General features: G+C 38.7%; 1 protein-coding gene across 1 annotated transcript in view; it reads left to right on the top strand.

Moving 5' to 3' along the window:
- Nucleotides 1–27696, top strand: part of MTMR11 (myotubularin related protein 11) — a 1184472-nt gene that overhangs the window by 834133 nt on the left and 322643 nt on the right. The window contains exon 8 of the mRNA XM_044079897.1: nt 23900–23987. Within this exon, the coding sequence (XP_043935832.1) occupies nt 23900–23987 (88 nt within the window). The remainder of the gene's footprint in view (nt 1–23899; nt 23988–27696) is intronic.

Genomic DNA, 27696 nt, shown 5'->3' with positions numbered 1-27696 from the left:
AAGCATCCTATCAACAAAAACTCCTAATGAATATGTCATTGAGTTATGTGCTGAGACTATTAACCTGTATGGAGGTTTCTCTATACTTGTATGTACTTTAGGGATTCCAAAAAACGTGGGTATTGACTGTGTTTTCATTGGGGGAAAAGTTATATATTTTCTCATTAATAGTCCCTTGTAATAATGAGTCCTGTAAGAATAAATAAATTTTCTTTTTGCTAAATTAACTTCATTAATGGAAACCCTTTCATACTTCGGTGTCACTCAAAATTGCATTCATACAGCTTATATAATCCATTTTATCTATTAAAACAGTACCACCACCTTTATCAGGCTTCAGATACACTTGTGCCTTTTGCTCTTTCATATTCAGTGGGTGGTCAGAATGTATGAAAGGCGTTATAGCCATGCACTGCCAGAGTATCTTCCATGGCTTTGAACCATGTTTCTGTAACTGCACAGACATCAGCATCCTCACTGTGGTGGTAGTGCTGAGGTAGCGTTGTCACCTCACAGTAAGACGTTGTCCTGTTCGATTCTCAGCTAGAGCGTCTTCTGTGTGGAGACATTCGTGAATGGGCGTCCCTTCGTTGAAGGTTGTGCGTCAGGGCTGGCAACTCGGCATGTAAAACTCTACTGCCAATCATTAGCGGACCGGAGTTCCGTTGTGGCGACCCCTAACTGGGAAAAGCTGAAAGATACAACAACAACAGACATCAGCATTCTCCAGGGTGAGGAGAGCTTTCAGGGTGTGTAGTTTTTTTGTTGTTGAGACTCCTAGCACTGAGCAGTAACACCTTCAGCTTTTGTTATGATGGAAGGTTTGTCATTGCTTAAAAAGGACACTATAGGGGTGGATAATGTTTTGGCCAGTAGCCGAAAGCCTACATGTAATAGGTGAAGACCATCCCAGGCAAAACATCGTGGCCTGTCAACCATGTCCTCCCAGGCTAAGTATTGGACCCCTTTGGAGTGACAGGAGTAACTAAGCCAATTGTTAAATTTGATCATTTTCTCCTGGTATTGTGGCATCATCCTTGGAGACGGTAGAATACTTCTCAATGCTATGCTTATACCTACTTGACATAAATATTCTGAGAGCTCACTCATGTCTCTTCATATAGTTCAAGGAGGTATGTTTCATGTCATTCATGCCCACGTGGAGTATGACTGAGTCATACTGGTACTCCGGGGTAAGTGACCTGAGTGCCTGCGTGAGCTGGCAAATCCTGGCAACTAACCGTAACCTTCCCCTTATGTAGCCTGGTAAAAAGGACATCATTGTGTCTCACGATGGAGTCTACTTAGCTGAGACACAGTGACATATGGCTTTGTGTGTTGTGATGGGAATTGTCTTGTTTGTGTGCATGCGGAGTTTCTGAGGACTGCACCTGAGAAGACTTTGAGGTTTGGATAAGTTACATGTGAGCACTTCTGCATATGTGGGTCTATGTGTTTGGCCCTTTGCAGGTGCAGTGAGTGATGTATGTGTGAGTCACTGACTACGTGTTTGTTGCTTTTTGTGTCTGTATTTGAGAGTCTAGCCTCCAGTGCCAGTGTGCAACTACATCTCTCACGTACTGTATTTGTCTGTTTGAGAATTAAGTGGTTGTCAGTGTACATAAGGCAATTGTTACATTGCTTCAGGATGTCCATGTCCACCAAGCTGGATACAGAGGTAGCAGAAAAGTGCCCTTCCATGGTTGCAGGTCCTAATGTCTACTTGAGAGCATAGGAGTGGAGGGTATTTGTAATCGGATGAGGGAAGGGTGCTTACTTGGTGTAGTCTGCAGCTGTCCTTATCAGCAATGCTGTCCAGTGCCAAACCAGATGCTGTCTGAGCAGCATCTCTGTGAGCAGCAATAGTCCTGGGTGGTATAGTAAGGTAGCTTCAACTAATAAATGGATTAAGCATTGTAAAATTGTATAAGCACCAAAAAAGCAAAATAATGACCAGATGAGAGTATATTCAAAAACTTCCAATAATTTCATATTTGTTTGTTTATTTTTTGGTTCTTATACAGTTTTACAATGTGTAATCTGTTTATTAGTTTAAGTTGGTTTGTCAGATCGGATATAAGATGAGCAGTCAATCTGAAGCAAGTTGTATGATTTTGCCATCCCATCTGGGTTCACAGTGCATGACATGCCTAATGGCTCCATTGTTCTTAATCAAGAAGGCAGTGCAAGTACAATTGAATAAGACTGTTGGTAATCCTGTAGCTGTTGGGGTATCTGAATTGGTGTTTCAAACACAGAGAGATGAGATTCTAACAGATTGATTGTCCCCTTCAACCCTTTTGGCGAAGCTGTTTATACTAATGTTTGAGACACTGATACTGGTTTCTCTGAGTGTTTTGTACTTTTGGAAAAAGATCTGATAAAGTTAAAGCGCTTGCAATGGGACATTTTGTTTTTCAAGAGTAGTATTGCAGCCAGGAGAGTGCATAAAGGGCTGAGGATCAGCAAGATGTCAGTTGATAATCATATGCCAAAGGAGCTCATTAATAGTTGGATTGAGCTCAACTAAAAGACTGGTATGGAGTATATAGCAATCCTGATTGGTTTCTATAAACAAAGTTCATGAGCTTAATGATTCCATCAAAGTGAGTTATCTTAAGCTCAAAGAGGATACTATAGTTGAGAACGTTGATACTAAATTCTGTCTTCTATAAGAATAAGACAAATTGATAAAAGAAAATGAGATTTTGAAAAAAAGAGAGTCAAAAATGTTAGAGGGACCGTGCTGACTATGAAGGGGGTGTGGTTTATCCAAGGAATGAGGTTGCAGTAGCAGTCAGCAGGTGTCTTCTGAGTCATCAGAGACGAATGTGTAAGTGAGAAGGTGGAGCCATTTGGCTCTGAAGGAAGCAGAGGGTTTGAATCGTGGTAAACCTTCTGGCAATGGTTTTGTGAGAAGGAAGGAAAATTACAGAGATTCCTCTTTTTTTTTTTTTTTTTTTTTTCCCAACTTGCAAATGTGTATCAGGATTTGGGAACGGAAGAGCGAACATGGGCACAAGTGGCAGCTGTTCTGAATGCTGAGAAGCAGGGAAAAGGCAAGCAATATGGCAACGGCAATCAAAGATTGAGAGGGAGAAAGAAGAGTTTGTGGAGATAAATTGTATTTGTACTGATTTTGACTTATAAAATAGTTATCTTTTCACAAAGGACTTTCTATTTTAATGATGTCCAAGTATTGAAGAAGGGCAGGACTTTTGTGCTAGTAGCAAGAGTGGAAATTTGTGACATTTTTAACTAAGGGACTAGATAAGAAAATTAAATTTAAAGTTTATTTTCAAACAGGATAAATGTAATGTAAGTAGTTTTAGTAAACCGAGTATATATAATCCACCATTGAGGCCTGAATTGGAAGATTTTTAACAGTTTCGGAGAGGCAAATAGGAGAACTGTTGTGTAACTGGCCCAAGGGTAAGTTTTTAACCTGAATAGTGAAGAACATAGAGCTTTAGAAAGGTTGAAAAATGATGTTAACATCTTAGTTACTAAAGCAGATAAGGGAAATGCTCTTGTTGTTTTACATAGAGATTTTTATGTAAGAAAAATTAATTGCATGCTGCAGGACAACAGATATTATAAAAGTCAGCTTCATAGATGTTAAGAGTGCTTACAATCTTAACTCGTTAATAAATGAATGGGTTTGTGAAGGGAGGATTCATAGTAAAATAACTCTCTCTCTGTTGATAGTCCAAAAATAAGTAGAATTTTCAGGTTGTCTAAAATATATAAATATGTTGATGGATCCTCCTTTTAGGCCCATTGTGGCTAGTGGAGGTAGTAAAACAGAAGCCATGGCTATTTTTGAAGACAGACAGCTGCAAACAGTGGTTGAGAAAAATGAATCATTCATTCAAGACACATTTACTTTTAGAGAAGGTGTTAAGAAGTTATTTGTGTGTGGTACTGATTTAGTAACAATGGATATACAGTCATTGTATGCCATGATACCTAATTTTGTTGAAACTGAATATGTGAGAATTCAGTTGTTGCGCTCTGGTCTTTTCACTGAGGACATGCTTGTGCTTATCATGGAAGTGTTAGATATTATTTTATTGTGCAATTTTTTTGAATTTAATGGCTCCTTATTCCAGCAGACAAATGGGGTAGATATGTGGGCGGCAATGGCCCCCAGTCATGTCAGTGTTTTTATGGTAGGCTTGTAGACGGAGTTTATTAGAAATAGCAAATTTTATAAAAATGTGTTATATTATGGTTTTTATTGATTACCTTTTTTAGTTTGGAGAGGTAATTTTGAATAATTTATTATTATTTATTCAGCATTTAAATTCTACCTGTGATTATTTAGAATCTACTTCCTGGTAAAGTCTAAGTAATGTGCATTATTTAGATGCTGAGGTTTTTAAAGAAGAGAATGAATGAAAAAACAAAATATGTAAGAAAGAAGTACAAATTATTCCTGTTTAGATTTTGGTAGCATGCACCCTTTAAGTATAAAAAAAATATGTAGTAAAAGGGCAGTTGAGAAGGATAAGTAACTTAACTGACAGTGATGAATTCTTTAAAACAGAAGGGGCATCTCTGTGCTCCAAGTTAATGGCTAGGGGTTACCCAACAGAGATGGTCAGGCAAAACCTTGAAGAGGTCAGCAGTTCTCAGAAAACTAAGGATAGTGTCACCGAAGTAGTGAAGAAAAAATGTGGCAATTGTAGAATGGGGATGTTATTGCAGTACTCCCTAGGCAGGAAGCAAATAAAAGAAATTATAAGAAAGAATTGGAAAATTCTAAATAGTTTTCCTAATGTGAAAAGTAGTTAGGGAGGCACCTGTTTTTGTAAACAAAAGAGGGAGAAATTTAAAAAATATTTTCCAGGCCAAGTTGAGTGATAGGAATTATAAGGAAGGTAAAAAGGGAATGCTTAAATGTTTTAATTGTAGGTATTGTCATTGTATGAAATTGGATATTAATAATCCAAGGGTTAATAATATGAAAGTCTTTATAAAAGATGTTTACAAATGTAAATCTAAGTATATAGTTTTTTATCTATTTGCTCTGCTTGTCCTATGTATTATGTAGGGAGAACTACAAGACAATTGAGTAGAAGGATATATGAGCATTTGCATGCCATAGAGAAAGCAGTCGGCGATAATGCATGAGGAAAGCTTGATTGTTTAATTAAATGTAGAGTGGTTCCCCTGAGGCTCTGGTTCTTGATCAGGTTTTAGAAGTTGCTAATAGATTAGATGCTGAAGAAGAATTAGACTGGAGGGAATATTGCTGGCTGTTGAGGTTAGATGCTAGCAACCTTCCAGGACTAAATGGCAGGCAAAATTTTAAGATATATTTAAAGAGAAAAAATCTTAAGCATGGACGCAGGCAGTAATTGTTTAACTATTTTAATTGGTTCTGAGTTAATGAGAATGTGTATATAATACTGTGCCTTGTTTTTTTCATTCAGTCTGATGAAGTCTTACCAAGAATGAAAGTGCCCATTAGATGTTTATTGGAAGCTTTTGAATAAATTTGCATCTGTTTATTATTGTGGTTTTTGGTGCTATAGTAAGGAAAGGTAGACGCAAATAGTCCTAACCAAATGCTTAAATGCTGCTCACCACCCACACTATTTGCCCCAATGAGCAACACAGAACTGAGGCAAAGTTTTGAGTTGTTTTTTTGTAGGGAAGTTTGAATTTTTGGTAATTGTATGTATGCAACACATCAGTAATTGCCGCTGTGCAAAGTTTCTTGCAGATGTGAGGCTTATATACGTCAGAAAAAAGTTTTACACTAACTATGCCCTAAGTCCAATCAGGTAAGCACAAAATGAGCCTTCCACCAGCAATTCCCAGCCCAGATAGGTGAAATCAGCCCTCTCCTCCTGCCACAAGAGTGTAGACTTTGACCATCTTAATGTAAAATGACTGGTTTGGAGGCCAGGTGTTAAGAAACCTCAGACAGATGACTAATAGTAAGTATATTGGATACAATGTATTTCAGTGCAGAACAGCAGCCCTTACAGCAATTTGAAAAAGTAACCTTAAAGAAGTGCAAAAAAACAATAAATAGCACAGTAACCTTTTACAGTATAATGAAATTAAACAAGGTTTCCACATGTTTGCATCTGTACATGGCACTTTCAAAGTGAGCAGCCCCATGCAAATGTACCAATTTTGTACCAGCAAATACAGAAAACTGAGTACTGAGCCATCCAGCAAATAAAACACTATACTTAGAACCATTTTATGTGCTTCCCAACTCAGATAGACCAGGTGAACACCTACTGCCATTAGGTGAATAATCCCATGTACATCTAATGTAAAACCACAGTAAAAGAGTATATGGAGTGAAATGCTACCACAAACAAACTTAAACTTAAGGAAATAAGTAATTCAAGGTAACAGCACAGTACTTTTAAACAGCTTATAAAAGTTTTGATCATTCAATAAAATTATTTTGCTTTGTAGAAATGAGCCAAGAGCCACTTCATTGTGCAGAATTTATAAAGGCACTAAAAACAAGGTAAGCTGAATAATAAGCTCTCCAGCCAATAAATAAATACATGCAGGAATCTCTAGTGTGTTTCCCCAACCTATACAGGCCAGCCAGACTACTACCCACTGCCACTAGATGGAAAATCCAATGTCCTCCTAGTGTAAAAACACAGAAAAGAGCAGAGTGTAAAAAAAAATACGCTACTTTATCCAACAGCTGGGTAGATAATAAATTCAGAGCAAGTAGAACAGATAATGAGAGGCAGAATGCACTTTTTACCCAAAATAAGCACAAGGAAAGGCAAATAAATAAATCAAGATATAAACAACAGTGTAGAAAGGGAGGAGCTTATAAAGCTCAATTTACAGTAAGGGTGGGTAGCTTAAAATCACCAAGTTTAAAAAGCAGATTAAGGAATGGGAGGGTGGCTGGGAAAATAAACAGCTGAGTAATTTTTTCTGGCACTTCAGAGTTGTGTACTGGTAATTGTTTGACTAATTTTATATCATTGCTGGCTGACTTCAGAGTTGTGCACTGTTGCTTCACTGTATAGTTTTTCAGATCTCTGCTGAAGGTGTTGTTTTCCCATACCCACCCTCCCTATTCCTGTGTTGTTTAAATTTGGAGGCTTTTGCAGTTGCCTGCCCCCACTGTAGATTTAATCTGGGACACTCCCCCCAGTCCCATTTCTTTACCTCATTCTACCTAATAGACTCCTCCTGCACTTGTTTTTAGTCATTTTTAATTTAATTGCATTTTTAAACTGTTTGGTCTAACATTGCTACATACTCGTGTGCTAGCTTGCACTGCATTTGAATTGTTTTTACTGCTGTTTTAGCTACTTTTCTGTCTCTCTCTCTCTCTCTCTCTATATATATATATATATATATATATATATATATATGTGTGTGTGTGTATATATCTATGCACACCTTTTCTGCAACTAGTGTAGTCCAAATTCAGATTTGCTGTATCCAGGACTGTATGCAAGCTTCTGAGCCCCCCAAGCTTTCTGTGTTGGAAGGAAGCCTTCTAGCTCATCAGTGGGAGTGGTAAGCACTAGGTAACCTATCTACCACATAAGGAGTGGTTCTGGCCCAGAAATTGTAGTCATTGGCCGTTTGGGCAGTTTTTCCATCTCTCTCAACTTTCTAATTTAAAAGCCCGTATTTCCACTTGTTTCCCCCTTTCCTGTAACTAGTTTAGTCCAGATACAGATTCTTAGTTTTAGCACTTGAATTTGCTTATTCATGATCAGCACTTGTTCAGAATTTGTAAGCATTAAATAACCTAATTACTACAGCACTCATCCTTCCTCATTACCTAGAGGAAAACAGTTTTTGGTACATGCTCTCCTCACTTGCTTAGAGAAAAACAGCTCTTGTACTCACTTTCCTCACTTATCTAGAGGAAAATATTTTTTTATTCAGGCATGTCCAATGGTCAGCTCCCAGTGTTCTCTCATGTCTATCTGATGAATCTGGGCATCTTGGGGCAATGTAGAAATTGCCTCATGTACACAGACAACCCTCTCCTTCTACCACCCAACACTACAACCTGTGAGAGATGCACTTATCTAGCCGAACTGGAGGTAAAGCTCTCTCCAATCAAGACTGAACTTGACAGTCAAGAGGAGAAGGTAAACACTTGCACCATACCACACTCATCACATAGTCTCACTAAATCTACACCACAAAAATCCACACATAGAAACACAAAAACATTTGCGGAGGCTATCAATAATAATCTGCTCAAGCAACAGAGAACTCCAAAGCAAAAATGCAAGCAACCTCCACCCCACAACACAACCCAAATGACACATAGCCTGCAGACTCAGTGTGCCACTCAACCACAGCCAATAAGGCAAAACAACGTACCCAACACACTAGTCATAGGTGACTCTATAGTCAGGCACACTGATGTCCCACTTACTAGGCTAAACAAGGAGAAGGTTACTGTCAGCTGCCTGTCGGGTTCCAGGATCTGCCACATAACACACATACTCAGGTCACTCCACAACAAGTACAAATATGACTCTGTCATTGTCCATGTTGGTGTGAATGACCTGAGACGTACCTCCCTGGACTACATGAAAAGAGACATGGAAGAGCTCTCCGATCTTGTAGCCCAGGCAGGTATGACCCTAGCCCTGAGTAGCATTCTGCCATCACCCAGAATGATGCTGCAGTACAAGGACAAATGATTGACTTCAACAATTGGCTAAGCTTCTGGTGCCATTCTAAAGGGATCCAGTATCTGTCTGCCTAGGATGATATAGTCGACAGACCACGATGCTTTGCCAGAGACGGCCTGCACCTGTCACCCCTGGGATGCCAGATACTGGCTAAGGTTCTTGCCACCCCTATAGTGCTTTTTTTAGGCAAGGTTCAAATGGCAAATTCACCACTGTAACAGGAACAGGCAAGCAAAAACTGAGGGTGATGCTACTCAATGCTAGAAGTCTAAATCTCAAAATGCACTCACTTGAGGCACTCCTTAAAATGGAGAACATTGATATCTGTGCAGTGATTGAGACCTGGTTCAAGGCTCCAGAGAGCACTCCTGCACTACCAGGCTATAACTCATACCACATGTCCTACATAGTAGTAGTATGCATCCTAACTACACTAAAACCAATGTGATCAAAGGACAGATAGTTAGATGCATGAGACTATATAATGATGATGATAGTTTGTCTCAGGCGCTTACCCTGTTAAAACATGAATTTATTGAAAGGGGATATAAAGCCAGAGATATAGACAAACAAATTAAAGTGGCTTGGAATGAGAGGAAAGAGAGGTATATATTAGGTAATATTATGACAGGATGAGAACCAACCAGTATAACCAAAGTAACTATGCCACCAGTACCACAGGAACCTAGAGAATGATGTATTACATATTCCATTAACATTTGCAAGTAATATCAGTACAGTCTGTGATATAATTAAAAATAATTGGGGCATATTGTTAAATGTGGATGAACTAGAAGGTGTTATAGGGGCTACACCATCTTTTACCTTTAAAAACAACATGTCATTAAAAAGACAGTTGTGCTACAAGAAGTTAGATGGAGACCACTATGCAAGGTCTGATAGGCTAGGTACCTTTCCGTGTAGAAGGTGTACAGCCTGCCCCTTCATATTTGGAGGGGGGCAGTATACACACCCGACTAGAAAGTTCAGCATTGATACACGCTTTTATATAGACTGTCATAGTAAGAATGTTGTATATTTTGGTCTCTGTACAAAATGCCCATCCTACTACGTAGGCAAAACTAATCGGTTGCTCAAAGATAGTCCTAGAACATGTAAGGAACATTAAAAATAAAAAAGAGACAAGTGCATTAGCGATGCATGCTATAAAGGAGGGAACCACACACACACCTTCAAATTTCTAGTGTTACATATTATACAAGAAAATAAAAGAGGTGGGAACATGAACAATAAGACCGAAGCCTCAGAACAAGAATGGATAATTAGAGTTTAGGCTGACAGACCACCTGGACTAAATAGTAAGGTTTCACTGAAACCTTTTCTCAGGAACAGGGCTTTGAAACATTGATTATTATGTTCAGTCACATGTTTTAACATCTATACATATACTCTACAGTTTTAACACCATCTAATTTTATAGAGCAAGCTTTTACAGTTTTTTACATACATTTTTAGTCCACTGTTTTTATGATTTGATTGTTTATATAGTGTATGTCTTTTTAATTTTTATTTCAAGATACTGTCAACTGATTGGATTTCACACAGATGTATCATTATTTAAACAAGAGCAGCAGTTACTGTAGTATGTCTGAGGAAGCAGAGAGGAATCTGTGAAAGCGCTCACATGTTTTATATATTTTTACTATTTTTTATTAAAGTGTTTTGCCGTGTGTATTCCAATGAGTTGGTGGCTCTTTTGGAACATTATACTTTTATCATTGGTTACTTCATCCAGATTCAGGGGATTTGTGTTTGATAATATAACTCATACCATACTTTTCGGCCATGTAACCTGGACCAGAACACCAAAGGCAGAGGTGTGTCCATAATCATTAAGGATATTCACACCTGCAGGCTAGTTGCTCAGCATAATGCAGCCAAGGTTATCCAAGTGCAATTAACTCTGGGCAAAACTGCAGTCCAAATTGTAGCTTGCTACAGATCACCCACCATGCCCCAGGATTCCCACTCCTCTTTTCTTGATGTACTGGAAAATATTAGGGTTCAACCAAACACCCTAATAATGGGCAATTTCAACTACCCCACCATTAACTGGGAAAACTACTCATGTACCAAATCCTTCACTCAACACTTTCTGGAATTCATAAACTCCAATGCCCTGGATCAACTTATCCACACCCCCACCAGGGGCAACAATATCCTAGATCTAGTCATTACCAACATGAGTGACTGGTGTTCCACACCTGAAGTCAGTGTCTCATTGGTTCGATCTGACCATAAGCTAATTACCCTAGATATCCACATCCTGCCCCCACCCCCCCATTAAGGAAACCATGGTAAAAAATTTCTCCAAAGCCAACTTCATGCTTCTTAAGACAGAAGTGGTGAACTTCATGACACCCATGCAGATGGACAATACAGTTACGACTACTGAATCCTACACAATTGCACTTTATAAGCACTTACATGAGTGCATGGATCGTGCTATCCCAAACAGAACCAAGATGCTATCCTTCAAAAAAAGGAAGCCAATCTGGTTGTGGTCCCCTGCCATAAACAAACTGTACAACAGAAGGAAGAAACTGTTGCAAAAGAGAGTAGAATTCCATGAGTGGAGGAGCTCCCTGGTCAGCCTCAGTAAGAAGCTGCGATCCCTGATAAAATCCTCCAAAGCTAGTTACGAAAACAAAATCGACACTGATTCTGAAGACAACCACAAAGCATTGGGTCTATATTAGATCAGCAAACGCTTAAAAAAGCAAATGCTGATTGATCAAACTTATGTGAGCGAATGTTTAAAATATCGAAGCAACAGAAACCCGATTTTTTTCCTAGGAAAATAATTTGGTTGTCCGTTTCTGTTGCTTCGGTATTTTCAGTGTTGTGGTGGAAAGTTACGGGTCAGATTCAGGTAAGTGTGCGATTGTGTGGATGTGAGTGTTAGGACGGGTTAGGTGAGTTAGGGTTAGGGAGTGAATGAGGTGAGTGTGCAATAGTGACGGACCTTAGGGTTTGGGTTAAGGTAAATGGATAGTTAGTGGTGTGTGTATAGTTTAGTGTAGGGTTAGGTGTCAGATTTTAGGTGAATGTGTGTGGATGTGTTTTGGATCAGCGATTCCCCCCCCCCCTAGGAAATTTGAATTAATAACCCAAGTGAAATGTAAAAAAGTGGTTGTGATATTAATATATTCTAAAAATTGATCTAACATTGATGGAGGACCTTTCCATATTAAACTAATGTCATCCTGCACTACAGTAGTTCCCACCCGGATCACCAGAAAAGATCAGTTGTTAAAGGGCAGCTAGTAAGAGCTGCCCACATGGTATCTAGGGAAGGGGATTTTAATTTTGAGTGCACAAATTTGAAAACCATGTTTTTAAAAAGAACATATCCTGTGGACCTACTTAATTAATTAATAAAAGAAGTTACAGGGAATAGAGAAACAGGTTATTTTAAACCTATTGTTGGTAATGATATTTTAGACTGGGACTTGTCGAATACAGAATTCATGGCACCAGACATGCATAGTGTTACCTTTCTGAAATCTTTGACCATTACTTATAGTTCTGATTTCCACAGCTTAAAGTGGATTTTTCAGAAAAATTGGGATATCTTAATGGCGGATATTGGAATTGGAACTCATTTAGGTGATAAACCATTAATAACATACAAGAAAGGTAAGAACTTAAAGGACCTTCTTAAAAATAGGCATGTCCAAAATGTGTCCAGTCGTTTGGGCACCCACAAATGTGGAACATGTAAATGGTGCCACAAAATTAAAACTGGGGATATGTTCATTATTAATAATTTAGAATACTGTATAAAAGGGAGATATAATTGTCCTTGAAAGGCAGTGGGCTATGTGGCTATATGTGACCTGTGTCCTGTGTTTTACATAGGTAAAACTGAAAGGAAATTTAGCCACAGAATCTACGAACACGACTATGCCATTAGAAAGAACAATTTGAATAATGCTTTAGCCAGGCATATTCATGAAAACACTGACCATAACTTTAGGTTTGTGGCTATAGACCATGTGGACATTAATGATAAAAGGCCTTGGGGGTGTTTTTAGAATTAAAAGAACTCAGATGGCAGATTTCATTGCATGCTGACAAATGGCCAGGAAAGGACCTGTATCATCCCTGTGTTAAAATTAAAAGCTCTTGAAAGAAATAAAGTAGTGCAACAAGTATGATAATGAAATATGGAATGTATTGTCTTTTTCAAACATCTTTCCTTTTTGGATGTATACATAAACAGTAGAGAATGGGTGCCTTATTTTGAATTATCTGTGTTCCCATAAACATAGCAATTTTTCACATATTTGGGATGTAATATGGTGATTGAGGGGTTACTTTTTCCTTGTTCTTCCTTGTCGTTCCCTTTTTAAATTGTCCCTGTGGCTTTGTCCAATCAGAATGAAGTGCACACTATTTAAATGTCTGTTTTATACTATACTATTGTCTGATGAAGTTTGCATTAGTTAAACGAAAGCACATACTTGTTTTATTATTTTACATTAACTACAAAGATTTGACATCAACCTTCGTGTTTCCTGTTTGTTGTGAGGATTTGACCTGCCAGTTATTGTTTCATTTATTGATTTGTTTGAATATTTCATTTCTTCAGTTTCTTTCTAAATAATCAACTGGCAATATTCTGTTCCAGGACTCCATGTAGGAAGGCCTGGAAGACGGACGCCTTTTTCCTTTCCTTTCTTTTCTTGGACAGTAATGTTCCTGTATGCTTTTCAACCCATTCTGCTACTGTCCAGGGTACTTCTGAAGATTCAGAAGGAATCCTTCAAGATCACTGTGGTGACTCCCTTCTGGCCCAAACAAGTATAGTTCTCCCTTCTTTTGGAAATGTCCAGGGACAATTACCACAAGCTTCCTCACAAACTGGATCTACTCACAAAAGAACACTGTGTTTGATATACCCCAACATCAGTCAACTTTATTTCACTGCCTGCATGATAGGACCTTGTGAAAAACTGAAAGGCTGCCAGCCCATCCTGATAGAATCTTGTAAATAATTCTATGTGATTTGTACATATTAATATAATCCACAGGCTGGTTTTACAAATGTAAAAGAGAACTATATGTTATGATTAAACTAAACTATATGTTGTACTGAGCTTCAAAAATGTAACCACAGTGCACTCTCCTGCAAGAAAGCTGATAAGTCAAGCATAGCTGTTTGATCTCAAACTCAGAGCTGTGATGTCTGGACCAGCAAATTCTTTCTTTTGTTTTGAGACCAGAGTTAATTGCTAGATTTTACATATATAATGTCTTTTATTGCTGTGGCTTCCTGGCCAGGTGCAAGATCAAAGAACTGTTAAAATTCTGAGCATCTGTTAGCCTGGGAAATTAAACCAGAGAAGTGTCAAGAATGATGTAATGTAAAATGAGTCAGCAGAGATGTATTGCCAATTTAAGACTTTCTCAGAGAGTGAATCAGAGCATTTTGGATTTTGTCTGAACCTGAACACATCTACTCACCAGTACTGTGCCTTTGCTCTGTATGTAAGTTAAGATATTTGTTTAGAACAGTAACTTCTCTTAGGAATAGATAAAAATAGTAAGATTAGACTAGCTGTTTTCTGTATTCGTCAGACTATACAGTATTATTTTAATAATTTTCCTGTGTCTGAACTCTTGATTAGCACTGTGTTGAATTGAGGAGATTTGTCTTGTGCTTTTATTATTTATTATTAAATATTTTTAAACCTTTCAACTGTGGCTGTTTTGTGTAGAGATAATTTAAGCTCTTAGAGTGCATTTCATGTATTTGGCAATACTGTACCATCCACCCCTAAGTAGCTTTCAAGTCTCAGTCACACTTACTATTTGGATAATAATATTGCGCAGTAAAACTGAACACCCTTTGGTAAGGGCCTTATTAGTAGCTGATAAGAGTAGTTGGTGGCAGTGATTACTACCTTATAGCCTGGCAGCAGGGGGCATTGCTTGAAAACATGTGCCAGCTTTCCCCAGGAGTGTCTTTGTGTTTGTATATAAACCAGATCTCAAAGTGTGTGTGTCAGCTACTTGGGCAGGGACACAAAGCACTGGTTGGACAGAGATGGTAATTGAAGTTTTGGCTTGACAACTCGGCTGGGATCTGAACCCTTTAGCTGTGCCAGTGGGGAGTCTTATTGGGGATCAGGAGAGAAAGGGAGAAACCAGCCCCAGACTGACTGAGATCTCGGTATGCTCTTAAGGGAAATTGTGCTTTACTGTGTGTGTGTGTGTGTGTGTGTGTGTGTGTGTGTGTGTGTGTATACTTGTTATCCTCCCAATGTGCACACCCATCACTGGTTATAGTGGTGAGGATTGAGGCTCTTTGATTACTGTGCTAGTGCATGGGCGTCACAGAACTTGATACCATTTAGGCACCTGTTTACAGAGGATATGCAGCAGGTACTAATGGAGGCAAGAAAGCCTGATGCTTGAAAATCATATATTAGCAAATGGAAGAGTTTTACTAATTGTTTCCACCAACATCATCACCCATTCAGGCTGAATTGCTGTCTGATTGTACAATATTTGTGCAAGTTACTGTCCTATGGCCTTTCTTATTCCACTGTCAAGGTTAATTTATCATTATTTATCACTTCAGTGTGTTTGCCCATGGATTGTCCTCTTTTAATGCAGTCTCATGTCAAGATGTTCTTGAAAGAGGTTTTGCATAACAGGCCTCCAAGAAAACCAGTGGCCCTTTTTGGCTTCTTAATTTTGTATTAGAGAAGCTACCACTTCTCCATTTGAACCAACTAATTTGGCTGACTTGAGGCTCTTAGCATGGAAAAACATTTTACTGGTTGCTCTGACCTCTGCAAGAAGAGTGTCTTGAGTTTCAGCCTCTAATGGTGAGTGATGATGCTCCATACCTTGGTGTCCACAGACAACTTGGGTACTGTCTTGACAGAACTGAACCTTTCAGATTTTCTGATCAGTTGTTCATTTCTTGAAGGTAAGAAGAAGGGGCAACCTGTGTCAAAACAGATTTCCATATGGTGATTTAAGGCTATTACCTATTGTTATACTCACCATAACAAAACTTTTCTGGGGAGGGTCAAGGTCCTGGCTTTATCTGTGGCTTTTTGGAAAGGATTGGAGTCTAGAATTATTCTAGAAGCTGCTACTTGGTCCTCCGTACATACTTTTACAAATTACTATAACCTTGATTTTCAGTAGTTCCAGCTCAAGCTTTTCTAGGAACATTTTGTAGGGGCTCCTAGACTCTTCTACTTCCACCTCCCAAATGTAGTTAGCTAAGGTAGTTTACCCATATAGTTAATCCTGCTGCAGCCATGAACAATATGATGAGCATACTAGTACTGTTATGTAAATAAAACTTATCATACCAGTAGATGTTCGAATGATCACTGCTGCAGTAACCACTCCCTCCTTCCATCCCCCTTGTTTTATTGGTATGTTTTTCATGCCAGGATGGGGGCATTTAATTTTTGTTGCTCCTAGCATTGTCCTTTCAAGGTTCAGCCTCCCTGTCTCTGCTGGCAGGAAAGCTCTGAAGCAATTTGTGACCAACTTATCTTTTAGTTAGCATAGCTTGAGCTGCTTAACAATTTGGACACATGAAAGGTGCCTTGAAGCATTGGAAGCTGGCCAGCTGTTCTATCCTTGGCAGGAAATAACACACATAGCACAACTGTACTTTCTACAGAGACTGTGCATATTGACTTGGCATATGTTTTCAGGTGGTTAATATTCTGAATGGTCTTGTAAGTGCTCCTGTATTTAAACAGTGCAGTGTGTGGCTGGAACTTAGTTTGATGCTAGTGATGTTTGTACATTTCCATCCATTTATCCAAAGCTACTCATAAATTACATGTAATTAATTTCTTCTTATCAATAGGGAGTATAACAGAGTCAATAAAGTAGTTATAGCTGCTAGGGGTGGTGGTCTCTGTGGATGAAAGTGCCTTATGCTCTTAAATGGTCTTTGCAGGGTTAGTGTGCTTACTTGTATGTGAATTAAGTTGAAGTATTTTGGCTACTGAGTGTTTGTGTGAAACGTTTTTGAAATATATTAATTTGGCTATTTGTATTTATTTATTTTTTTTACACAGACATCTGAAAAGGATGCCTTCAATAATGTAGCTATAATGTCTGGTTTTGACTGATGACTGTGGATAAAAATGACCCTGCTGAACTGATAAAAGTTAGTCTTTAGTCCCTCTTTGCAGGAAGAGTGCACATCTGTGTAAAGGAAATTGAAATACTGTGCTGTGGCCACTTTTATCACAGTCAGACGTGATTTGTACATAGTTGATAAAGTGGCAGTAGTTGAGTGCTAACATAAGTGGAGTATAATGACAACAGTCTGAGTGGCCTCTTATGATTGAAATTTATTTTTTTTTCATTATTAACATTTGATTACCAGGAAAGTCCGACCTGGTAGAAGCCCATTTCCAGCGGATGCCCGTTGACAAAAGCTCCAAATCATTACAAAATATTTTAAGAACAATTTTGCAATCTTCTCAGATAAAACAACATCTGCAGTTTAACTAAGTATAACAAATTAGACATAATGTAAAAACATTGTTTAAGAATTAGTACAAGGTATATAACAATCATTTAATATTTAGAGAAATTTTTAGACAGTTTGTTGAGAAATTAAAGGTAAGTTAGTCTAATACAAATAGGAATTGCAATTTGAAGTGAGGCAAAAAAACAGACGTGGTATTATATTTAGTGAGAAAGTCAGAGAACAGTCTTAGATAGCAGTAAGGAAGTAAATGAAGAAGAGAGAGTAAGGAGGTATAAGGAATGAAAAGGTACTTGTTCACATTTAGGAGTATAGGTTACCCTGGTTTTGAGCAAGAAAAGAGCCATATTTTAACTAGGAAGTGTTTGAGTGGTTTTGAAAGATGGGAGAGTGGGTATAGACCTGATGGATACAAGTAAGGAGTTCCAGGCCTTAGCAACCTTGTATGGGTATAGACAATGCCCAGCAGATTTTGCTAGATTTAAAGACAGACTGAAGTTTTTGCTCACTTGATTGCAGTGACTGATTGGGAACATAGTTATGTAGAATGTTTGTTTTTTAGTGCTGGACAGGCAGATGGATGCTGGATAATTTTGTAGGTGGTAAGAAGTGTATATGTTGGTTGATGCAGCAGTTCTAACCAATTTAGGCTTTTCACTGCTGTACACTGATGAGTTCTGAAAGGGATATGTGCTTCAAACTCAGCAATTTTGTTATAGCATTGTTTAAGTTTCAATTTTTGTGAAGTTTGGAGGTTAGTAAGAATGGGAGTGCCATAAAGAAGAGTGGAGAGGAGATAAGTAGTGGCAAGTGTAGTTTTAGTTGCATCAGTGAGAAAGGTTTAGTCTCTGTAAAGCATCCCTAGTTTTTGATAAGTTTTTCTTACGCAATTCCGTATATGTAGGTCAAATTTAAGATTATCATCCACTATCACCCCTAATTGTTTGCTATGAGAAGTGACTTCAGTGGTTGTATTATGAAGAGACAGGACTTTAAATTTAGGTTTTTCATGAGAGAATGATTTAGGGGGGAAACATTTTTGGGTTGAGCATGAGTAATGAGTTATGAAGCCATGTGTCAGTGGCTGCTAAAGCTTCCTTAATTTTTTAGAGGTGTACCACATTGTCAGATGTGCAAATGAGAGTGGAATTATCTGCGCATTGTATTAGGGTGGCCTGTTGTGTGGAAGTGTACAGTGTGTTGGTGAAAATGTTAGAGGAGGGGACCAAGGAAAGAGCCTTGTGGTACAGCAATGGTGACTGGGAGGTAAGGAGAGAGCATAGAGTGTCATTTTACTGACTGATACCTGTTAGACAGGTAGCTTTTGAACCACTGAAGGGTGGGCTGAGACAGACCTAGTTAGGACATGTGAAAAAGTTTGCTGTGACAAATTGTGTCGAAGGCTTTAGACAAGTTTAGAAATACAGAAGAGACTAGTTTGCCATTATCTCTAGTTTTTTGAAAGTTATGTTAAAAGAACAGTGCTAGTACTATGGGAAAGGCAGAAGCCATGTTGTGTAGGGAATAGGAGTTCTTCCTGCAGGAGATAGTGTAGCAATTGTTTTGGAATACATTTTTCAAGTATTTTGTCGAGGGGAGATGAGATTACTATAGGTCTGAAGTTATTTATGTTTGTTGAATTTCCTCCTTTGTGCAGATAAATAATGTGTGACGTTTTCCAGAGAAAGGGAAAATGGAGTTTCTTGACTGACATGTTTCTAAGGACTGAGATAGGATACGCAATGCTATCAGCTGCTATTTTTAGGAACTTGCTTGGAAGGTCATCAGCTGAAGAAGAGCATGGTTTAAGTTTGTTTAAGAGTAGTGTTATATAGGATGTGGGCACAGGTTTGAAGGTAAAAGTGGATGTGGTGATATGTGGCTGTTGGGCAAGGTTGGAATTAGATGTTGAGGAATACTTGGATATAGATGCTATACTATCTATAAAAAAAAATAGTTGAACTGTTTTCCAGTTATAAGTGGCGAGTTATTAGGAGAGGGGGTTTGGGTTAAATTTTTGGCTGAGATGTGAGATTTCTTTAATGGGTGTCCAAAGTTTTTAGGGTTGTGTTTAGTATTTTTTTCAAAGTTGTTAATATTTTGTATTCAGTTATTTGGTTTTTGGCATGATTTTTTAACATTCTGAAGTTTTCAGCATATTGAGGTGTTTTATATTTTTGCTATTCTTTCCATGCCTTTTCTCTATCTTTCATTAGCATTCTATTCTTTTTGGATAGCCAAATCGCATCATGTGTTTTCAGTCTCTTCCTTCTAGGAGATGCAAGACTATTTAGGATATTTAGAAAAGTTGTATTGAATTCAATTACAACATTGTCTAAGGGGAGGATTTTAGGTAGTTCCAGTTAATAGATGATAGTGTAGTAATGAACATTTCTGGATTAAACTTGGAAAGGTTATGTGTTTTATAAATTTGCTGTTTAACTGGATGTGTGAGATGTCTAGTTGTACAGACTGGGAGATGATCACTGAGAGAGTCTGACATTGTACCTGTGGTGGAGTTTTTGCTAAGGTCTGACACTAGGATCCAGTCTAATAAAGAATTTTGATGTCTTGCTATAATGAGTTTGGCTATTAATATGAATGTCCTGAAATGAGTCCTTTTGTTGATATTAATTCATGCATTTTGTTTTACTGCTTACTGGAAAAATGTTCATAACTACAGATTTAAAACAGATACTAACAAATGTTGCTTTATTGAACCAAAAATATCATTTAAAACAGTCAGGAAGGTGAATTAAAGAACACATGCACTTATGCTTGGTCCTAAAAATGTCTGAGGGAAGCCCATGGTTTCAGCTCAGGGTCCAAGGTACTTTTAATCCACCACTGGCCAGATAAATTCTTAATGAATGTGCTGTTGTGCATTTTTAATAAATAAGAGTTTCGAGGGAAGACCATTTTTACTTTTGCTTATACTGAGTCTGTCTTTAATATGAGACTGTTTTGTTTGACAAATGCCCATTAATGTCTGTGCTCTAAAATTCAAAATAAAAGTTTCAAACCCAAATCTCTGTAATCATTATAAAAGTGAATACGAAAATAGTGTGCACATTGACCCGTTTTAACAGTGCTTATGGTAAATTGGGAGAGACAGAAAAGTGATGGGAGACTGGAATGGCTGGGGGTGCCCGTCCATTAACCTGCCTAGGGCCCCATTTGACCATGATCCATCTGTGATTATAAGAGATTTCTGTCTTTAGCTATATGTAACAGTTGCTGTTTGTCCACAAAATTCAACAAATTAAAGATGACTTGGTGCAGCTTATCTTATGGTTCACTGTTTTAACTATCCAATCCCATGAGCCCTTTCTCTTAATGTTGTGTCTGTTACTTCTAGATGTAGTACATTAAGAAGCTGTTCTTCTTAAAAATAAATCATATCTTTGCTGCCATCAGACTTTTTTAGCCATGTAAGCCCCAACAGTTTGCAGTGCTGACAGTTTTCAGCTGTTCAGTTCTCTTGATGTAAGACTATGTTTTACCTTTAGTTTTCCTAGGTAGTCTTGAACTGAGGTGACCTACATAGTAAAGGTAGTCTTCATGAAGGCAACCTTTACTGCACAAGACTGCATATCATCTTGATGATAAGCATTTATCTTGTAGATCTCAGCTGTGTTATCCATCACTTAGGAAACTGTGGTGGTGAACTTGGCCATTTTGAAATGTAGATCAGCGGTTATTAGGGTCACTGGGGAAGTGTCTCCACTTGACAAGTATTAAAATTGTCTCTAAATCATTTGCCTGAGTAGTTCATGTGGTAGGGAATAGTACAGCTAGAGAAAATTGTTGAGAATACACTATTTGAAGCAATTTGCCTAGACTGCCATTACAGAACACTGCATGCTGCATGCATTTAAGCTCAATTTCCCACTAAAATAGATGTCTATTGTAGATCTGAGTTACTGAAAACATAATTGTTTTAACTTTAAAGTACTTTTGAATTTCTGCTAATTATTCTAATGGTCTTCAGATGAAGGAAAAATAATGTTAGGTCTTTTGTTTTGTAAATGAATCACTAATAAACCGTTGTCACACAATGTTTTCTGTGATCTTGGTATAAGTTGATATGTCTAGTGATATTATTATTACTCTTTTTGACACTTAACCAAGCTCCTACATGGTTTGTTGACCTTTGACTGAGGTTTGTCTCCGTTAGTGTTGGAATATACCCCAGATTACAGTCATCAGTGTATTTAGCACATTGGGCAATTTGTCCTATAGGAGCAGAAACCATGAACAGACTGACTATGATAGGGTGTGAACCAGAGCAAGGCACAGTCCCCCTTGTAATAATCTTTTGTTTTAACACCTCAGCCTTCATCACCACCCTGATCTGCAGGTTGTGGAACCATGAGATCATTCCTTTTCAGAAACTTTCTTTATTCTTTTCTGGGTTGTGGAGTAGTGAGAGATCTTGTCAAGCAGCAGATGTAAGATATGAAACTAATCTTAGACAACACTGAAGTCTTTCACAGTGAGGTAATAATTCTAAACTCTACGTGTGCGGCAGTATACTGAAGGCCCTGGCTATGCCCACATGTAAAACGTGTACACACGGTTCCACTTCACAGTATCGAATTACTGAAAACTCGAACTTCATATGGTCAAGACCATATGATCGAGTTTTCAGTAACTCGAAATTAGGAAGTGAAATAAAAAAAAAAAAAGAAAAAAAATCAAACATATCGTTTCTGCAGGGGGGCAAGCCCCCTGCACCCTCCCTACTTAAGTATACCATCTCTGTGATCGGACTATAGAGAGGAAATGGGAGATCTCCCATTCTGTGCTTCTGCATACAGTGTGGAATGTGAGATTTCCCTTTTCCCCACTGTAGCGTGATCTCGGAGTTGGTATATTTAAGTAGGGTGGTGTGTGGGGTGCAGGGGGGCTTGCCTCCCTGCAGAAACAATGTTTGGGTTTTTTTTTATTACACTTTGTAATTTTGAGTTGATGAAAACTCAATGATGTGGTCTCAACCATATGAAGTTCGAGTTTTCAGTAATTCACATTGTGAAGTGGAACCGTACACACACATGTATTTAAAATTCCAAAGCTTCATATTCACTCAAAATGTATTTTAGATTTGCTGCGCATAGTTTTAAGAACATAAATGCAAGATAAATACAGTTTAAGTTAAGGTGCAACCTGAATTATTCAACAGAGTTAGTGTTCTCTTCATCAGATTTACTGTGGCAATCCCACCTGTCCAACTCCACCTTGCTGGGACCCCCCAGTGGCTTTTGTACCTGCCCTTATTTGACTCTGTCTTCCATCAAGGAAGAGAGTCTGAGAGGAAGAGAGTCTGAGAGGTATGCAGAACACCTCTGGCCAAGTGGATTCCTGCCCATCAAGCCCACTTACCTGATTTGTTCCCCATCTGGTGAGAGTTGAGTTTTAAGGAGCAGGCCAGCTTCTCCAAAGACTGGCCTGTCCATCGCTTCCACATGTGGCTTAAAGACTGTTAGTTACTAAATGGTCGAGAGGAGAAGTCTTGCTTGGTTTTATACCCTTTCCATGGCTCCATATTGCAGAGCTCTACATTGACAACACATCCCAACCAAGCCATTACATGTAGGCAGTACACCTAGTCACCACTTTGCAACCCCCCCCAGGATCAGTGTGGTGGCATCGGTTACTTGGTTACCCTTCTCTACACAGCCCCCTCAGATGTCTGTGTTGCTAATCAAACACAGGTTGTCTTGGCTCTATTCACGGTTTCATACTTCAGTCCCACAAGGCCAGGTGAGGGTTTTGGTACTGTAGGGTTGAGGCTATAATCTGAGCTTCAGTGTGCAGTCCTGTGTTTGATTCTTTCATATTTCAAGTACATCACTGTTCTCATTGTAGTTGTTGTTCAGATTACTTATTGTAAATGTTGTTTCAGATTATTATGTAAGTATGTCATTTCCTTTCTTCAGACATTCTTGTGATAATTGCTGTATTAAGTGTACTTGCTTCTGTGTAAATACTTGATGTGATGCACTAAATTCTGCCTAGTAGGCCTGGGTCATGGCTGAAAAGGGTCTGTCAACCAATCCACTTAACTGGTTGCCAAAAATCTAATAAAGAAGTCCATTAACTCTGAGTAAATAACTTAATTGTAGTGTGTTTATAGGTCATTCTTGAAAAATATGTCCTGTGTCTGATAAGGTTATCTGATAAGCAAATGAATCAAAGTAAATTTGATAATACAGAAGTAAGGCTGATGGGCCTTTTGATATCAACTGAACTCATTACACATTTGATTCACATGTATAACTTTACTTTGCTCAAGAATTGGACTTCTGTGCCAGTGAGTGGTACACAGAAATGCAAGTACAGATGACAATAAAATGACCATGTTTTTTTTTTACCAAGTCTGGCATTAATAGTATACTTGTGATCATATCTACAGTCATACAAGTATATAAAGTATGTTTCAGGTAGCACTTTGCATTGTCATTCATTATTGTGCATTTAGAAGGTGATCTTATAGCCTTTTGATGATATTAATTCTGAGAAATGTACTTTGTATTTGGTGTTTATAAATGTATTCAGATAACTAGGCTTTTTTAAATAAGTAGAGGCTGTTTTGTGCAAGTTGAAATTTTGATCTTAATATAACTGCAGTAGTACAAAAAAAAATCAATGTGAAATTAAACACTAAAATGTACATGTAGCTATACTTGGAACGTCTGTGTAATTCTATGGCTGTCTGATTTTTTTGTAGCTTGCCAAAGTACAACGTGGTTCCCAGTGCACTCTTGGATACCGATCTGCAGAAGATGTTTACTCTGTTTAATGAACGTCGTATCCCAGTGAGTAAATTTGATGTTTTTCTTCTTGGTACATTCATCAGTTTACAGAAGGTATGCCTTTGTTAAAAGGATCATGAATGAGTAGAAGAAGTATTAATCCATTTTGCACACTGGTTTGTGCTCTTGGCTTTTCTGAATAAAAAATGTATGCACCTTATAATGTTTGCAACTGAGAATGTGTTAATATAGTTTTTCTTTTTAGAAATGTACGTTTGCCAATGTCTTAAGGGATAATTGCATAAAGGTGTTAATATCGGAAGCTCGAAATGTATCTGTATTTAATTTTTATATATTTATATAACATTTGTTGACTGGGAAAGTCTGAGTAGGGCAGAAAAAGAAGTTATGTCTTACCATAATGTTCCATCTGGATTGTTGATCCTCGTTCAGTCATTACGCATGGGTATAGGTTCCGACCTCAGAACCAAGCCGGCCATTTTCCAGGCTCGCGTCAGCTTCAAACTCTCGAGCTAAACTCTTACCCACAATCCCCCTTTCCCTGTTACCTCAGATTGAGTTTGCAAGTCAAAGAAAGCAGAGGCTACCTCTGGTCAAATAACCTAAGAGAACCGGATGGTGAGATCCACTAGAAACCACAGGAGGGGGAAGGATCAACAATACAGATGGAACGTTATGGTAAGATATAACTTCTTTATCTGATATTGTTAATCCTCATTCATTCTTTACACATGGGACAGAATCCCCAGCTACCTCTATTCCTGGGAGGCTCTCATGGAAGGACATTACTGAGCACCGTAGAACCGAAAGATGCTCTTCCCCTGGAGGCCAAATCCAATTTGTAATGATTGATGAAGGTATGAGGCGTAGCTCAAGTTGCAGCTGCACAGATGTCATGTAAGGAAGCTTTGGCATGGAAGGCAGCAGAAGTTGCCACCGACCTTGTTGAATGAGCTTTCATGGTAGTAGGCAATGAGATATTGCATTGTGTATAAATGAAGGTCACACAGTCCTTCAACCATCTAGCTAATGTGACCTTAGCGACAGCAGATCCTAATTAACTTGTCAGATTTACGAAAGGGCCTAGTCCTGTTTAAGTAAAAACAAATTTGCCTGTGGATATCTAGGGTATGTAGGCAATACTCTCCTCTGTTTGAATGATTGAGAAAGAAAACTGGCAATTCAGTGGCTTGATTAATGGACATTTCAGAGATCACTTTAGGCAGAAAGGATGGATTAGTTCTCAGAGACACTCTATCTCTATGAAAAATCAAGTATGGACTCCTGATACATAGAGCTTGAAGCTCAGAAATACGTCTGGCAGAAGTAATGGCGGCCAAAGACAAGGTTTTCCATGACAAATACTTGAGGTCACAAGAAGAGGCAGGTTCGAAAGGTGGCATTGTCAGAGCTTGTAGAACTAATGATAAATCCCATGATTGAATAGGTTCTCTAACAGGTGGCTTCAGATGGTTCAAACCTTTTATGAAGGTCTTGCACAATTTGTGGGACATAAGAGAGGAATCTTGGACACCCTCATGAAAATTAGAAATTGCAGCCAGATGAACTCTAATGGTAGAGGCCGATAGACCCGATTGAAAGAGGTCGGCCAGATAGTCTAGTATTATCAACACTGGTGCTGAGAAGGGATCTACTTGTTTATCTTTCAGCCAACAGGTAAATCTTTTCCACTTGCTCAGATAAGTAATTCTAGTGGAAGACTTATGAGATGCAATGAGAATATCACGTATTGATAAAGAAAGATCATTCTGCCTGGCAATCAAGGGAATTGGAGTAGCCAAGCCGTGAGCTACAGGCTGTTCAAGTTGGGATGAATCAGGTTCTGTGGATGTGAGATCAACTCTGGGTTTGGATGGAGAATCCATGGTCGATCTAGTAGGTGAGGCGAAAGGAAGGGGAACCAAATCTGTCGAGGCCAATGTGGTGCTATGAAGATCACCTTGCTCTTCAACCGACAGGCTTTCTTCAGAAACTGGGGGATGAGGGGAAAGGGTGGAAATGCATAAAGAAGACCTGAGGGCCAATCGTGGACTAGAGCGTCCCTGGGTGACTGTCCTTGAGGGGGAATCAGGGCGAAGTAGTTGCTGCATTTGTAGTTGGTCAGGGATGCAAAGAGGTCGCAGCAAGGATGGCCCCAGCGGTGGAAGATCTCCGCCGCTATCAAGGGATTCAGGGACCACTCGTGAGGTTGAAGAATGCACCTGCTGAGTCTGTCTGCTATCACATTGGAACTCCCGGGAATATGCATTGCTAGAAGAAAACGGTTGGTAGCCATCGCCCATTGCCATATCCTCATGGCCTTTTGACAAAGGGGGTAAGATTTGGTTCCACCTTGCTTGTTGATGTACCAGACCACCGCCATGTTGTCTGATTGAATCGCAATCATCCCAGATGGCAGCAGGGGATGGAATGCTTGCAATGCCAGAAGCACCGCCCTCGGCTCTAGAACATTTATATGCAGATGGGCCTCCAGTCCGGACCAAGTGCCTTGGACTGTCTGTCCCTGACATAGCCCCCCCACCCCCACCCCATCAGGGAGGCGTCCGTGGTCACCATGGCCTTAGGTTGCTGGGGGGAGAAGGGGCGAAACCATTGTGACAGATTGTGTGTCATCCACCAATTTAAATCCTGTTTGCACCTGTGGGTTACTCAAATCATGGCTGAAAGAGGATGCTGAAAAGGATACTATTGGGTAAGCAGTAGCCATTGTAGAAGCCTCATGTGAAACCTGGCCAGGGGAACAATGGTGATGGAGGCTGCCATGGAATCCAACAGCTGTAGAACCGAGTGAGCCATGGATTTCTCCCTTGAAAGGATTGGAATCAGTTGTTGCTTTATCCTTAGAATTCTGTGCTCTGGAATAGCATCACTGCAGTTCTTTGTGTCCAAGGTGGTAACCCCTATGAATTCTGTCAACTGAGATGGGGTGAGATTGGATTTTTGCCAGTTTATGGTTATGCCTAGCCTTTGAGCAGCGACGAGACTGTATGCCAGGGCTTCTTCCAGTAGATGTCTGGTGGGGGCGGAAATGACTGCAGAAACTAAATGCTTTGCAGGTACGGTATGCTCGGCCAAACCATTACAAAGTAATACACCAACAGCCAGCAGTCGCAATATATAAACACTTCACTCCAAAATAAAAATAGTTATTTATTATGCATCAAAATTAAACCGGTTTCGGCTAACCAGCCTTCTTCAGTGAAAAAGCATTTATCAAGCAGTGTTAATCATGCATATTTATAGACTATTCCAACCAATGAAAACATGGTGTAGTCCAATTTAAACAAGCAAGAATGCAGTAGCATTTAAATGCGTGTTAGAAGTGATACAATAGAGGCATTAAATTTAATATATTCTTGAGTGCTTACTTATATAGTCTCTTTTTTCAATATTACAGTATATAGCTCATAAACAGTTATATACATTGATGAAATAATATATGACACAATTTTGTTAGGAAAGACCTAAATGGGAAAACCTGTCTTGTTTATCCAAATAAATCTAACAATGTCTATATACAGTTCGAATGTCCAATACAACAACATGGTTTTCTGAAACAATTGTTAACAAATAAGTATGTATGTATCAACACAAATATATTAAAAAAATGGAAGTAAATCCATACTTAGTTAACAAATGGATACATCTCATGCATATTTATATGTTAGGCATATCTTATAATTAAACATGTCCGAACATAATTACATTTTGTATACACCATATATATATA

This window comes from Protopterus annectens, chromosome 8.part0, assembly GCF_019279795.1.
Source record: "Protopterus annectens isolate FY-2018-M chromosome 8.part0, PAN1.0, whole genome shotgun sequence".
Lineage (NCBI taxonomy): Eukaryota > Metazoa > Chordata > Ceratodontiformes > Protopteridae > Protopterus > Protopterus annectens.
Note: the sequence above shows the minus strand (reverse complement) of the source record. Positions and strands in the feature narration are given on the sequence as shown.